Source organism: Oreochromis niloticus, linkage group LG17 (assembly GCF_001858045.2).
Source record: "Oreochromis niloticus isolate F11D_XX linkage group LG17, O_niloticus_UMD_NMBU, whole genome shotgun sequence".
Taxonomy (NCBI): Eukaryota; Metazoa; Chordata; class Actinopteri; order Cichliformes; family Cichlidae; genus Oreochromis; species Oreochromis niloticus.
In genome coordinates, this window is record NC_031981.2 from 8,251,728 (window position 1) to 8,266,299 (window position 14,572).

The following is a 14,572-nucleotide window of genomic DNA, read 5'->3' on the forward strand; positions in this document are numbered from 1 at the left end:
TCTGCTTTTATTGCTCCCGTGTGAACAAAGAACTAGAGGGTCTTTTTTTTTTTTAAAGTTTCGTGACAGTAAGTCTTCCATGAGCTACTGTGTGCTTCTCTTTTATTTAATATAATAATCTCTGAGATAAAACCTCTGCTTTTTCATTTCTAGTTCACCATATCTAAACACATCTCGGGCAAGCTGTACTGTGAGAGAATCTTTTTGCTACCAAAGTGTTAATTAAACTATAAATTCAATCTGGCCGTGGAAAAAGCAGCAGCCCATATCTGTGATGGGTATGGGAGAAATGGAGCCCTCTGAAAAAGGGAGGGGTCCATTCATCTTGAAGAACATTAGGCTGATAGCTGAGCTCAGTCTATCCCTGTGACACTTGCGGGGAGTCTTTCGTTGGATGTTAAATTAATTTCACATTTCGAGTCATTAACCTCTTAATGAATGGGTCGGTACAATGTGGAATCCTTCCCTCGGACAGCGAAAGCATCAATGAGGGCATTGATTTCACTTCAGTTTCACCATCAAAGGAGCAGCACATAAAGATTCGGAAGTCATCACACTGTGCGTGACCTTGACTGCAGTGTGACTGTTGCCTTGTGTTTAAGATGCCCGAGAACTCTCCACCATTCCTCTTCAATTGAGACGTTCCTGTCTCAAAACCCACATGTGTCAGTGTTTATTTTGCTTTGTTACCCTTGCCTCTCTCCGAGTGTGTCTCCCCATCTGTGCTCTCAACAGCGGGAGCTGTTTCTCTCCTCAAAGTGGCGGCGATCTGAGCGACAGCCAGGGTTCTGCTGCTTACATAAGCTGTCAGTGGCTAGAGCTCTGTGTATTCCCAGACCAAAGTAAGGCCTGTCTGAGAAGCTGAAAAGCCTTTAATATATATTCGCCTCAGCAGGAGGATCCACAGGCTGGGTTTTTGCCTGCCTCATTGCTGCTTGTTCACAGCTCGGTAAAAGAGACATTAAAGTCTCAAGAGGAACACTCAAAAACCACTCAAAAGCAGGTTAACCGACTAGGTAGTAGTTCTCTTTCTTATTAATAGATATTAGTCAAGAATTTAGATAAAATTTTGATATTACATATTATAGAATAATACAGTTGTTGTCAGACATTTACATGCATTCTTCACAGGCATGAATTTCATGTAATTTGGGGCCCTTCTGATTTCCTTGAAAAGCTCTTTTTCCCGAGTGGAATAACTGCACAGCACACATCTTTGATGACTGTACAAACAAGAATTGGATGCACAAGTTTAAATGTATTTTGGAATCCACACAGAATCAAAAGTACATACAGCCTCCAATTGTCACGGTACGGGGTCCGTGACCCAGTACCGTGGGTTTATTATTGAACTGATAGTTCCGCCTATTATTATGACTTGTGATCTTTTGCTTATGTTACATTCTTAGTCCTTGGATTATGGTTTCAGTGTTGCTTCCCTGTGCCTCATCATGCCTGCATTGTCCCAGCTGTGTCTTCCTCTTGTCTCACATTCCCTAATCACACCAGTTTGTATTTAAGCCCTGTGTTTTTCCCTCCATGTTAGCTGTGTGTTCATCCCTCGTCCCGTGTTGTCAGGTTATGACATGCCACACCATGTATTCCCAGTTTAGTTAAACCCTCCTAGTTTGAGTTTTGTTTTTGTACCCATGTGTTATGTTGCTAAGTTTGTTTTGCCAGCAAATAAAGCTGCCACCTTGAGTTAAATATTCCGTCTCTGAGTCCTGCGCGTGGGTCCAACCACTGCCTGCCACACAGCTCACCGTAACACCAGTAAATACATACACACCAAATGATATTTGGTTAAATATCAGTTGTCGTCTCTGCCTCTCAACCAGATCCTTTTTGTAGGTGTCAACAAGCTTCTGGTATAATTCTGGCTGGGTATTGGACCACTCTTCTTGGCAGAAATAACAGAGTTCATTGAAACTGGTTGGTTTCCTGGCACAGACTCTGCTTTTACCCATAGTTCCCACATTTTCAGTAGGGTTCAGGTCGAGCCTTTGGGAAAGCCATTCCAAAAGCTTAATATTAGCCATCAAAACACTTTTTGATGTGTGTTTGGGATAATTTGTCCTGTTGGATACCAAGTCGTGCACAAGTTTTAACTGTCTAGCTGTCAAGACGTGTCTTACAGTTTTTAAATTGTTCGTCAGGAAAATTCAAGTTATTTCACAGAGTGGAGTGATTAACTGACAGAGTGGGAAAGGCAGAAAATTTCTTCTGAAAATTTCCTCCCTAACTTTCTGCTAAGCCCACAAATTTCACTTTACAGGTGTCATTTTTCCACGAAATTGCAGGCGAAATCATCTAGTTTTGAAAGATGCCTTTGTCAGAACCAACTTACACGTTTTGATCTGTGGACCACTGAGTGAGAAGAGTGCTGTCTATCTGCCCCATAGAGACCTTAAAATTTGAATTAGGATTTTTAGAGAAAAGCAGAAACTACTTCTTCTTTTATATTGCTACTGTGTCCATAATTTTAGCACTACCACACAAAAACCCTAGAGTCCTGTAGAGAAAATTCAGAGGAACTCTAAACTAGGTAAGTAGAAGTTAAGCTTTGGAATACATAAGCAACTGTGAGAGAAAACTACTAAACCCATTTCAGAGAAAAGCTCAAACATATTAAACAAGTCTACAAGTTCATGTTTTTATTTATTTTTTAGACCTTTTTACCTCTAAGTTTTTAGCAGCAAGTAGCAGACAAAATAGGAACAATCCCACCACCATTTTCCAAAAGCTGCAAAGCCTTGTTAAAGTAAATTATATTAGAGAATAGCCAACATCATGAGTACCTTGAGTCTTAATTTATGTCTTGCTTGTGACTGATGTAGCTGGAGACATTAAGTTTTTGGTCTTTGTGTCCCATTGTCGTGTCTGTTGAGGAAATCTGTTTCAAATTTAGCAAAACTGTTCATCTAGTCTCAAGGTTGAACTGTATAGAACTGTTGTTACTGGGCACTGATCAGTGGTCGAGATTACTGACATCTCACATCTTTCAAGTGAGGGTTTTGTAAGTGGCAGCCAAAACCCAAGAAATAATGTGTGCTTTATCAAAAATGTTCGGAATGGATAAAGTGATCAAGTCAAAGGTGAATTTTTCTCACTGTGTAATTTAATGTTCGTTAATACAACTCTACCTTAAATCCATAGCTTTTCAGAAGCTTATGGCCACATCTTGCATTTGGTTAAATACTGACATGATGACACTGATATTTAATGCCTACCTATAAGAAGACATGATTTTTATCTTATTTTTTTATGTGGAGACATTTTTTCTTTTAAAAAAGCAGAAAATCTCTGTCTTAGAAAATTCTGGTGTACATGTGGACGTAGTCCAAACATTCTCATTCAGTCTTTTCATGCATAGCCTTTTTAGACTGTTTAATGGACTTCTCTCCTTCTCCCCACCTGGGTTGTTTGCCCTGATGCTTTCCATGTTTGACCAGTTCCTGTTTTTGATTAAAGCACTGGATTTTGGACTTTAGTCTTTCTCCATGTGTGCTGCAGTTGGGCAATCCCCTCTGTGTACATTGCATTAAGTTCCTTTGGCATCATATCCATTTGTCCAATTTCTTACGCTTTTCCAGTTCAGGGTTGTGGGGGGGCGGAGCCTATCTTAGACCCCGGACAGGTCACTAATCTATCACAGAGCTAACACATAGAGACAGACAACCATTCACATTCCGATTTACACTTATAGTCGAATTATAATCACCGGTTAACCTAACCCCGTGCATGTGTTTAGACTGTGGGAGGAAAATTCAGCAGGTATTCCGAACCCACGCAGACACAACGAGAACATGGAATCTCCACGCTCTCCATGGTGCCATCCTCCAAGTAATAAATTACTTTAAATTAATGGTTATACTATTTCCCAATTTGCCTACTGCATGTACTACCTCAAAATTCGGTAAAGATTTTAATGTATTCAGTAATTTATTTTTAATCTGGATAATGATTAAATACCAACAAAACTAATGAAATTCCTACAGAGTACTAGCCTGGCTTTAGCCTCCCAGAGTAATATACTTTATCCCGTTTTCACCAATGCCTCAGAGGAAACTGACAAAATTTGACTTGACAGGGAGTTTACAGTCATTCATTGTAAGTTAGTTCTTTTGTTTCTCTAAATGCTAATTCTGCTTTTGCAAACTGTAAATTACATCCTTTCAAATCAATCATGTCTTATATTTTCGTTTCCTATAGTATATTTGAAGCATTTTATATGTGAATGCAGTTTTGGAATAAACAGAGGTCTATCTTAAAGGGGAGGAGTGGGGTTTTTAGGTGTTATGGCTGTGTTGGTACTGACCTTTCATTTCAGCACTATTTCTGCCTTCCCTCATCTCTCCTCAGACAGCACGAGTACATCTTTTAGGTCGATAATTATGAGTTTTCCTAATTATATCCTTTGACAGTGTTCCTTCATTAGGATTCCTTGCGATGCTATCAGTGACTGATCACAACCATCGGCCTCATATCCTGCCTCACATCCTCCACCCGGAACACCAGGAGATTTAAGCCTGATAAACATCACAGATAAACTCTGAACACATTTGATTACGGAGACTTGGAACCCTGCCAGCATGCTCAGCCATTAGTCGTTATGCATTTTACTCAATGACACTGTTCAGGAAGCACAAAGCAGTCAGCGATGAAACACATTTGACAGCAAATCATCTTCATGCATCACTGCTTTTACCTGGGGAAATAATAGAGCTGTAAACAGATTGAGAGAGACAGTAACATTTAGAGTTTTCACAGGAAGTCTTGTCACTAAACTTGTGTGTTTGGTGTATGCCTAAACCCGCATGGAAATGTTCACACTCTAACCAGTCCATCACATAATATAACGAAAGGAAAAGAGCCGTAATTAACCGAATAGATCCTTTTCGGCATGGGAACAGACGGGATGTTACTAATGTGCTTCGCCACCTTGAGATGTTTGAGAAATGTATGGCGTGTATGGCATGATTTGTGTGTGCGTGCACACACAAATCATGCTTGCTTCGATTTGTGGCAAAGATTTTGCTTCGTCCTAACAGAGCTACACGTACGTACAGGCAAATCGATAGGTGCTCACTACAAAATGGACTCAGGTGTAAATTAACCCACCGGGGAGCTGCCAAAAGCAGACGCATGCACAAGATCCATCAGGGCGTAATTTGTACAAATATATGTTCGTTGCCTGTTAAGCAGCATACTGATTTACAAGTTGCACTTCACAAGTGAGCATAGCTACTGCAGCCTGCAAAAGAGCATAAAGCAACCTAAAAAATGTACTTACTATTCACGAAAATATGGTTATTTTCATGTCTCTGTCTGTTTTCTATTGTTACATCTTTATTCGTAAAATGTTTAACATCTATTCTTTGCGATATACGAGCATATCGCAACCAATATGAGTAAGCTTGTTGAATGAATATTTATTTATTAAATTACAAATTTAATAAATCACTCCATGAAATAAATAAATAAGTTCATGATGTAAATAAATTAGGTAATAATTTTAAGGAACTCTTATTTCCAAGTAGCCTATTTCTTTATTTAAGGGGACATTAATTTTTAAATGCCTCATTTGTTTCCCTGCTTTTTGTTCCCATCTGGTAAATAAATGGGGTGCCTTTTAGAAATCAACAGGTACCAAATCAAAAGTTCCTGGAATAATTGAAAAAACTTTCAATGTGTGTAAGTGTGTAAGTGACTCATTTATGTTTACATTTGTATATGTGTTGATTTATTTTATAAATTTGAATTTGTCCACATTAATTTTTCACCTTTTAGGGCCTTTTATTTATTTATTGCTGAGCTTAATGGTCTTCCAAACACAAGTTCTAACTTCTAGTAGAAGATGCAAAAAAATGCAAGAGAATTTCACAAGATGTGGCAACAGCTCTGCTATAGTTATTATGAAATGTCAGTCTACCTTTGAGATAGCTCACTGTGTGATCTGAATTGGTAATGCAGGAGATAAAACACCACAGAATTTTTTAGATTTTGATTTTTTTTGTACAGGAACAATCTCGTACTGAGGAAAAATCCATGGAAAATGATCATTCATCTTTGTGATTGTGCTTTTTTTTACCTCATGTTTTTTGTTTTAAGATCCCCAACCTTATTATTTTAATTCGGTCTCATTACTCTTAGTGCAATTTTGAGTGAAAAAGCCCTTTGCATGAACCAAAACACACACTCCATAAAGCCCAGATGACAATATTACTTTTTTGTCCTTCTAGTTCCCCCCCCTTATTTCCTTTGCCTCTCTTTTTGGCATAGCTGATCTCTTATTACAGTGATATCCTCTTGGGGCATTAGACAAAAATTTCACAGGGCAGTCCTCCAATCAGCATTCATGCCATTACATCACAAATAATCTGACACCAAAATAAAAACAAAAAACAAATAAATTCTGCTCTTCAATTGGTCATGTCTTGGCTAGCAGAGGTTAAAACACTAGACTGCTCTGCTAGCTAAGTGATCTAATGTTAAAGTAAACAAAAGATATAATGAGATGCTAGTGGAAGTTGCAAGCATAAACTGTGTCTTTTTCACAGTTAATGGTAGCAGTGATTGGAGTGAGTGGAGTCAAAACATTGATGTAGCTTCCAGATCTGAAAAATTGGCTTTCTGACTTGACTTGACTTGACAGAGGGATGCGGAAAACTAGTTCATGCATTTATTACCTTTAGGCTGAACTACTGTCAAACTGTCCTGAAAACTCCCTGAAAAACCTTCAGTTGATCCAAAATGTTGAAGCACGAACACTGACAAGATGTATTTCTCCTATTCTGGCTTCTTTTCACTGGCTCCTTGTTACATCCAGAAACAAATTTAAAATCGTCCTCCTCACTTACAAGGTCATGAATAATCAGGCCTCGTGACATCAAACCTTTATACTGTTTATGGGTGGAATCCCCTTAGGGAGGTCAGGTCTCTCTAAGTGTTATTGCAAATTTTGCACATAGCCCCTGCTGTAATTTAAATTTTGTAAGTCCACTGGTCTGGGGCCTCAAGTAGCCACCTGGCTTGCCTTGTAGTAAGTGGCACCTGTGCCTGGCTGACATAGCTGAGGACCAACGCTGCAGTATATATAAATATACACAAAGACACTTTTTATATACCACTTCTCCACCTTGTTCTGTCAGCTCCTGCAGTAGAAAGGCTTAGACTCCACTCTTATTCCTTTAGTTACATGTGATCCCCATGTAACCCTGCTTTCTTTGTGCTGCAGATTCTCCACATGTGCCAGCTTTTGTTCAGCCTGCCTACTCCTCGTTGCTTAAACCCTGCCTGCCCGCTCTCCACCAGCTCCACCACAATCTGGCGTCCTCGAACATCTTCAGAAATCTTAAAAAGGCCAGCTTTGCTCTTTTCACAACTTCTCACTGAATCAATCAGACTGTACAGACCTACAGAAACTCACATGCACACATGAATACAATTACAATGCTGCAGACATGATCATTTTAATTTTATCCTTTAACCTGTGGCATAAAAATAATCTTCAGTCTTTTCAAAGAACAATAAAAAAAAGTTTCAATATATGTTTTTAATTAGATGTAGGGTTTCATAAAATTGGGGCACAATACTTTGAGCACAGTCTGTGTGCAGAGGTGTACGCAAATTGAAGTAGCAGCACTTTATGTGTCGCGATCAAAGCACTCTGAGATCCAATAAAGGGAAAAAAAACACAGCATGTCTTAAAATGTTAACAAAATGTTTCAACAATGTGCTAAACATGCTACTTGTAGGGGGCAGTGGTCACAATACCCCAAATGTAAAATGTACATCACACACATATTCATAATTAAAAATACGCTTCCAAAACTTCCTCTGTCACTGAATATGATTAAATGCACTTCGAAGAACATATAATGGACTCTCGGGAGCTGAAATAGGTGTGCGCGCCAACACACCTGCGTTGATACAAAAACAGTATATACACACAGTGAGGAGCGACAACCAGACACAGTTGCCCATTCACACAAATATGTGCACACAGACAATAGCCTGAAACTCCCCTCCAGCCTGGCAGGTAATTGCTGTCTATGGGGGGACAGGTGCTTCTACAATAGAGCGCCAGTGTCCAGGCAGGCTCTATTCACTGCCACTGTAATTACCTAATTGAAAAGCTCACAGGGGAAAGAGAGCGAGTGTATTGGTGTGTGTGTGTGTGTGTGTGTGTGTGTGTGTGTGTGTGTGTGTGTGTGTGAGAGAGAGAGAGAGAAAGAGAGAGTGTATGGAGACTTGGATAAAAAGAGGAGAAGAGGAAAGATAAGTGCTGAGCTTATGGAGTACAATAAAGGCTTTGCACCACACACACATGCTTGTACTGCACGTGCACACGCTTCCGGAATTTCTTTCTTCCCATAAGGAAAAATATTCAAATGGCCACACCTGTATGTCCACACATAGAAGCATGAGGTGTCTTCTGAATCGGATCCCTCCGGGGCTAAATATTGTAGAGAGCATGATTGAGAGATGGAGCGAAGGAGGGAGTAGTAATGGGAAATCTATTGTTGTAAGATAGGGATGCAGCAGGGAAAAGAGGAGGGGGGTCAGGGTGCGCTGAGATATAAAAGCGGCAGGGTCACTCTCATTTCTGATGTCAGCCTCTCCATGCTTTGGCTGTACGTTTTATATGTGATATATAGTCAAGGAAGAGCAGATGGGGTCTGCGTGTATGTGGGTGTATGCGTTTCACGTGTGAATTCAAATACATACAAATATGCACCTCGGTGCTCAAATTCACTGCAGAAAAAAATGCTCTATAACATTTTTTACTAGCAATAATCCTCTACCAATGTATGCTTTCTGCAGTCAGATTAAAAGGAACAGTCAGCATTTTGGGGAATACTATTCTTTGCTGAGAGATTCATGACAATATTTCTAACATTTCCTGTCTCTACTGTAAATGTGTAGCTGGAATGTTTTGCGCTGCTTAAAGCTGTCAGAATGTGAAACTGTCACAACAATATTATCGCAGTGAATGTTCTCTCCAAGTACTCCAGCTTCCTGCTACAGTCCAAAGGGCTTTCACAGCTTTTCTTTGGACACTGGCTGCTTTTTCGCTACAAAACCTACAAACCTACAGCAGATGACCAATATCTGAAAGTTATGTCCTTAAGAAACAGGAAAATATCTAATATAAGACCCAAGACATTACCTCTTCAACTGATCCATCTACTGTTCACTGAAGCCTCATCAGAAATGGTCTCGGTGGAAGGGAGGCTGTCAAGAAATCATTCTTAAGGAAGGAAAACAGGGAGAAAGCCTGAGGTTAGCCGAATTACACGAGAACTGAACCATAATTCAGTGGCAACAGGTCTGATCGAGCGATGAAGGAAAGTTTTAGATTTTTGGTTCAAATTCTTTGCAGTATGTATAGAAGAGGTCAGGAGAGAGGTACAACAGTGAGTGTCAACAGCCATCTGTTGACAGATACATGACCATGTGCATGACAATGATCCAAAACACATAACTGTATAGACAAACAAACAACAGAACACTATCAGTCATGGATTGGCCAGAACCACAACCTCAACGTTCTCTTGACAGAGAACACAAGAAAAAGCAGCCAACATCCACACCCATATGGAAAAGATATATATAAATCTTATAAAGTTTGTATCTGTCTTGTGTGAAACTTGTATGAAAAGCATACAAGAGTGAAAACAGATATAAGATCCCTTGGAAAAATTATATAAATGAAACTTGTATGTTTTGGATACTTACTAAAACAATATATGAAAGTAATATAAAAGTGGCCACTTTCATGGGCAGAAGAGCTTTGGATGTCCTTTAAGAAGTCTGGAGAACTATTCCAGAAAACTACTTAAAGAAATAATAAGAAAGTTTGCCTGAGAGAGTTCAGGCTGTGTTGAAGAATAGAGATGATCATACTAAAAATTGGTTTTCAAGCTCATTGGAATTGTTGAACTCTGTATTTCCATTTACGTTTGCACACTTTGCTACTCATTTTTCCATTTTATCCTCATAAAAAAGTAGGCTGGCTTAAAAGTTTTTGCACAGTGCTGTATATACAGTTGTGTTCAGACTTCAGGTTAAGTGCCTCCTGCCTGGAGTCTTACAGTAGTTAATCAAAATTCTTAGACTATTAACAGATAGAAAATGTCTGGCTTAGTCGTACATTTAAAAAAATGAAAAACCTGCCAGTACATTTGCTTACCTCAAAGGTTTGATTTATTTGAACATGCAATATTTCACAAAAATTACATTTCATAAGCAAAGTTACCCATTTGCTAACAGTAGCTTCATTTTAATTACTATCCAAGCAAGTGAGTGCATTTTTACAAAATATCTGACATTTCCTGTCATTTTCTTTTAAAACCTTTGCTAGCTTTTATATTTTGTACATTCGGCTTTTCAAAACACTTCAAATCCCCACTGAACATCTAATTTGTTGCAAGCTCATCCCAAAAACCTCATATGCTTCAAAGGACAGTAAGGTGCTGTCATTGTCCTTGGGTTTGGTCCTTGTTTGCTCTACTGTTGCAACCTTGTTTTGGCTCATTTGTGCGTCCGTGGTCGGCTACAAACTGAAGGAGCTCGTATCCCCAAGGCTGGGGTAGACTCACGCTGTTGTTCTTGAAATGCTCAGAGAGAAAAACTCCTGTAACAAACTCTTTGAATTCTGTTGCCTATTCTTCAAAATCACCGTGTTTGATGAGCGCATCGGATATTTGTATTCAGAGTACAGTTGGACAGTTTGTGTGCTCTCCGATGGGTACGGGAAAAAAGAAGTCAGGCATGAGAAACTGAAGAGGATTTCAAAGGTGGATCCTGGTCGAAAAAACGGCTAAGGATAGGAATTTAGGCATGTGAGAAGAAAAGACAGAATCGGGCATATGAGTGCAAAATGAAAGGATAAAAAAATAAAAGCCAGAAACTGTGTTAAGGACAAAAACAAGCAGTAGGATCACTTTTGGCTGACAACTTAATATTGGTGGGAGAATCCCAAATGCTGGCTCCCTTGAGCACAACGCAGTCTCTCACAGGCCTGGGTAAACATCATTTGGCTTGGCTTTGTGGCATTTACTATGTCGAATCTGACAAACACACACTGCAAATAAGCCGTGAAGAAAATGAACCAATCTGCAGAAATTCCCCTCACTCTCTATCAGTGAAACAAATTCAGCGTCAGTGTGATAGGAGATGTCATACTCTACCTCACTGGGCATCAAATGCACCCTGGAGTTGCACGCGCGTAAATAAGCGTAAAACATGACATGCTGCTTGTGGGGAACATCCCGGCTTAGTAATGCTCTCTTTCTCTCTCTCATGTCTTGCGAGAGTTCTATGTAAACCCCGTTAGATTTAAATGGCACCCTGCTGTGCAATCCAGGGGTGCAGGTATACGTCTCCAATGTGAGGAGCAGGAGTTGCACATAGTATAGCAGCAATGTTATGTGTGTTTGCTGTGCGTACATGTTTGAATATGTGTACGTTATGTATCCATGTACTGTATGCTAGATTTCACAAGTATAACAAAAGAGGAAAACTTAAAAACTAAACCCAGTAAGAAATGCTCCAGAACGTGATGATTTCTTTTGTTTCTTTAGATGTTTATGGACAAATGAGTATTAATAAACACAATAGAAAGGCATGATTACTTTAAGTTAATATTAATTTAAGATTAAAGATTAAATTAAGTTGGCTTTACCTAAAAACTTAAGCAAAATCATCTACCCAAGTAAATTAAGTAGCCTAAATTTTAAAGACAAGACACATGAACTTTTAATAAAATAAAAGCAGCATTACATGGTAGTTCAGCAAATTAGTAGTAGTTAAAGTAATTAAACTATGTCACTATGAATAGCCTAGATTTTTCATTGTATTTACAGTCATATGGAAAAAAAAGTCTTAACAGAACTCTGTGCAATGCTCAGAGAAACTGCAAAAAACCAAGAGCTACGTTCAAGTTTATGACAGTATATTGAGAAAAAGGCCGGACAACTAGGCTGGTTTGGAAGGGTTGCCAGGAGAAAGCCTCTTCTCTAAAGACAACATGGCAGCACTTAGATTTGCGAAGTTGGATCTGAACAAAACACAAGACCCTACATTGCAGCAAAGGACCTTGAAAAAATACACAGATTTGACTATGAACTCCCGTGTATATCAAAGTATTCGAAGACCAAATGTGAGGACATCTGTCTGACAGCTAACGCTTGATAAAAGTGGATCATGCAACAGGACAACTGTCTCAAGCACAGCAGCAAATCTACAACAGAATGGCCAAAAAAAGGAAACAAATCAAGGTACTACAGAGGTCCACTCAAAGTCCAGACCTCAACCCGATTGAAATGCTGTGGCAGGACCTTAAGAAAGCTGCGGATAAGTAATGCCTGCAAACCTCAATCAAACAAAGGGCCAATATTCCTCCACAACAATGTGAGAGGCTGATAACATTGCATATAAACAATAAATTCAAGTTACTCCTGCCAAAGTTGGCTCTGCAAGCTACTGAATCATGCCATGTGGCTTCCTGCATGCTTTGACGGACGGACGGACGGATGGATGGAGCATGAATGGGAAAATGGATGGATTGATGCATGGGATGGATGATTTGCAATCACAGCCACACTAGTGGCTTAAAAACTGCTTTGATAAAGTGTATTGAATAATTATGAACTTTCGGTAACCAGTAGTAAGGCAAAAAACTGAAAACCAAATAAATCCCATAACAGTGGTGGGGGTTTGAGCTCCAGTGAACATTTTAAAAACTTTCAGAAGTGCTCTAATCAGTAATTATTTTTTGTGATTTCTTTTTTTGTGAAAAGGCCAGAATAAATGTATAAACTCTGAAGCTTATGAAGATTAACAGTTGTGTACATTGTTATGTTTCTCCAAGCTGGATGTCCTTGTTTCTTTGCTTAACTCTGATCACAAGTGACTCCTAATCTGTGGTCCTGTATGAGCAGGCACATCACGTCAGACTTTTGAAGCCTTGCGCAGGTCTCTGAGTGTTGGAGTGTCATCCATCACTACAGTCCAAGACCGAAATATCACAGCGGCTGTAGACTCTAAAGCCCTTTTCATCAGTCTGTCATTCAGACGCATCTTATTTTTACATTAACATTTCTCAAAGCCTCATTCAGACATACCCACAGTGATGGAGAGAGCCACAGTGCCATAGGTGCAAAACAGCTGTTCTATCCCCCGCTTCCACACATGCTTATCAGAAAGGGAGTCCTCTCACTTTTAAACTAGCAATACCAAAAATTTACAAAATGTCTCAGTGCTGCTGCAAATAAGAAACTTTGCCAGTTGGATAAGATGTGCATGTTAATGCCAAATTAGTAATAATACAGCCTCATTGCTGTTTATGGCATTTTGGTGGGTTGAGGGACTCACAAAGACACACAAGTGTCATTTATCACTGGAATCTTGTGTGTATCAATTAATGAGACGTTAATTGTGAAGTCCTGAAACTGATGTAAATGCCAACAGTGACCTACACGGCTCAGTCAAACATGTAATTAACATATTTAGATGCAGTCAGATTCATTCATAGTAACGTGTGCTAGTTTGAAACGGGCTTTAGTGTCTCTTCCTCCATCCACACATAGCAAACAGATCAGCAGCAAAATTTGTCTAATTCACAGCAGACTGTTCTTGTGAACCTTTATCTAACTTGTTTTACTTTCAGTTTACTTAAAATCCATCTATAAATCCTCATAAGTACAACTTCCAGCACCTAGGGTAACCCAACAGCTCATCGGATGTTATGGAAATGTAGGATACTGTGCTTTTGTGCTGGTTAAGAGATGCAGTTAGTAAGCAGTGTGCTGTTTCTTCCATGAGACAGCCCATATACCTGAAATATGTTTCTCTCTGAATCTGCTTCTCTTTTTTTTCTTTTGATGATACTATTTTGAGGTTCAACTCTGTTGTCAAGCAAAAAAAGAAGAAAAAAAACCCTTCAAAAGATAAAGCTCTGAAGCAACAAAGTGCTCTAATTGCTGTATTGGCTATGACAGCCTCGTTCTTTTCTTTCATCACCAACACAGTCCATCAACCTTTTCTCTGTCCTCCCGCAGTGCACTCATCTCTCCTCTTCAACATTTTGTCCTGTGACAGTAGCGAAAAATGGCCAACCTTACCTGGATTCACCCCTCCCTCCCTCCCCATTATTTCTCTTTTTGTCCATCGCAAACAGACACATCTAATTATTTTGCGATGTGCCCATTTTTTTCCCCTCTGCATCTTCCACTCGAACCACTCTGAACACTGGAGGTCACATATTTAAATAGTTTCTCTTCCCATCCGCGATGAGCACAAAAAGACATAAAACCAGAGTTATTTATTATGATATAAAACACGCAGTTTCGGGAAAATGAAACCTTGGAAGATGGACGATATTGAATTTTTCAAGATGGTGCTCAGTTCGAGCCATTGTCTTCCCCCCTCCCTCGGTCTCTCTGGGGACCCAGCACTGTTACATGTTGCATTTAAGCACACAGGTCAATAAAGGTAATTGATAAGCTCTAGGATATATTGTGATAAATGAAGGATATCTCTGGTGCAATGAATCAAACTGCCTCTC

General features: G+C 39.4%; 1 protein-coding gene across 2 annotated transcripts in view; it reads right to left on the reverse strand.

Annotated features, from left to right (window-relative positions):
* Positions 1-14,572, reverse strand: part of gxylt1b (glucoside xylosyltransferase 1b) — a 51,246-nt gene that overhangs the window by 28,959 nt on the left and 7,715 nt on the right. Inside the window, exon 7 of one of the 2 annotated variants that reach the window (XM_025899699.1) lies at positions 9,182-9,253. The exons of the other annotated variant lie outside the window; for it this stretch is intronic. Within the exon in view, the coding sequence (XP_025755484.1) occupies positions 9,197-9,253 (57 nt within the window). The 3' untranslated portion in view covers positions 9,182-9,196. Of the gene's footprint in view, positions 1-9,181; positions 9,254-14,572 lie in introns of those variants that run through there. 2 annotated transcript variants of the gene reach the window in all.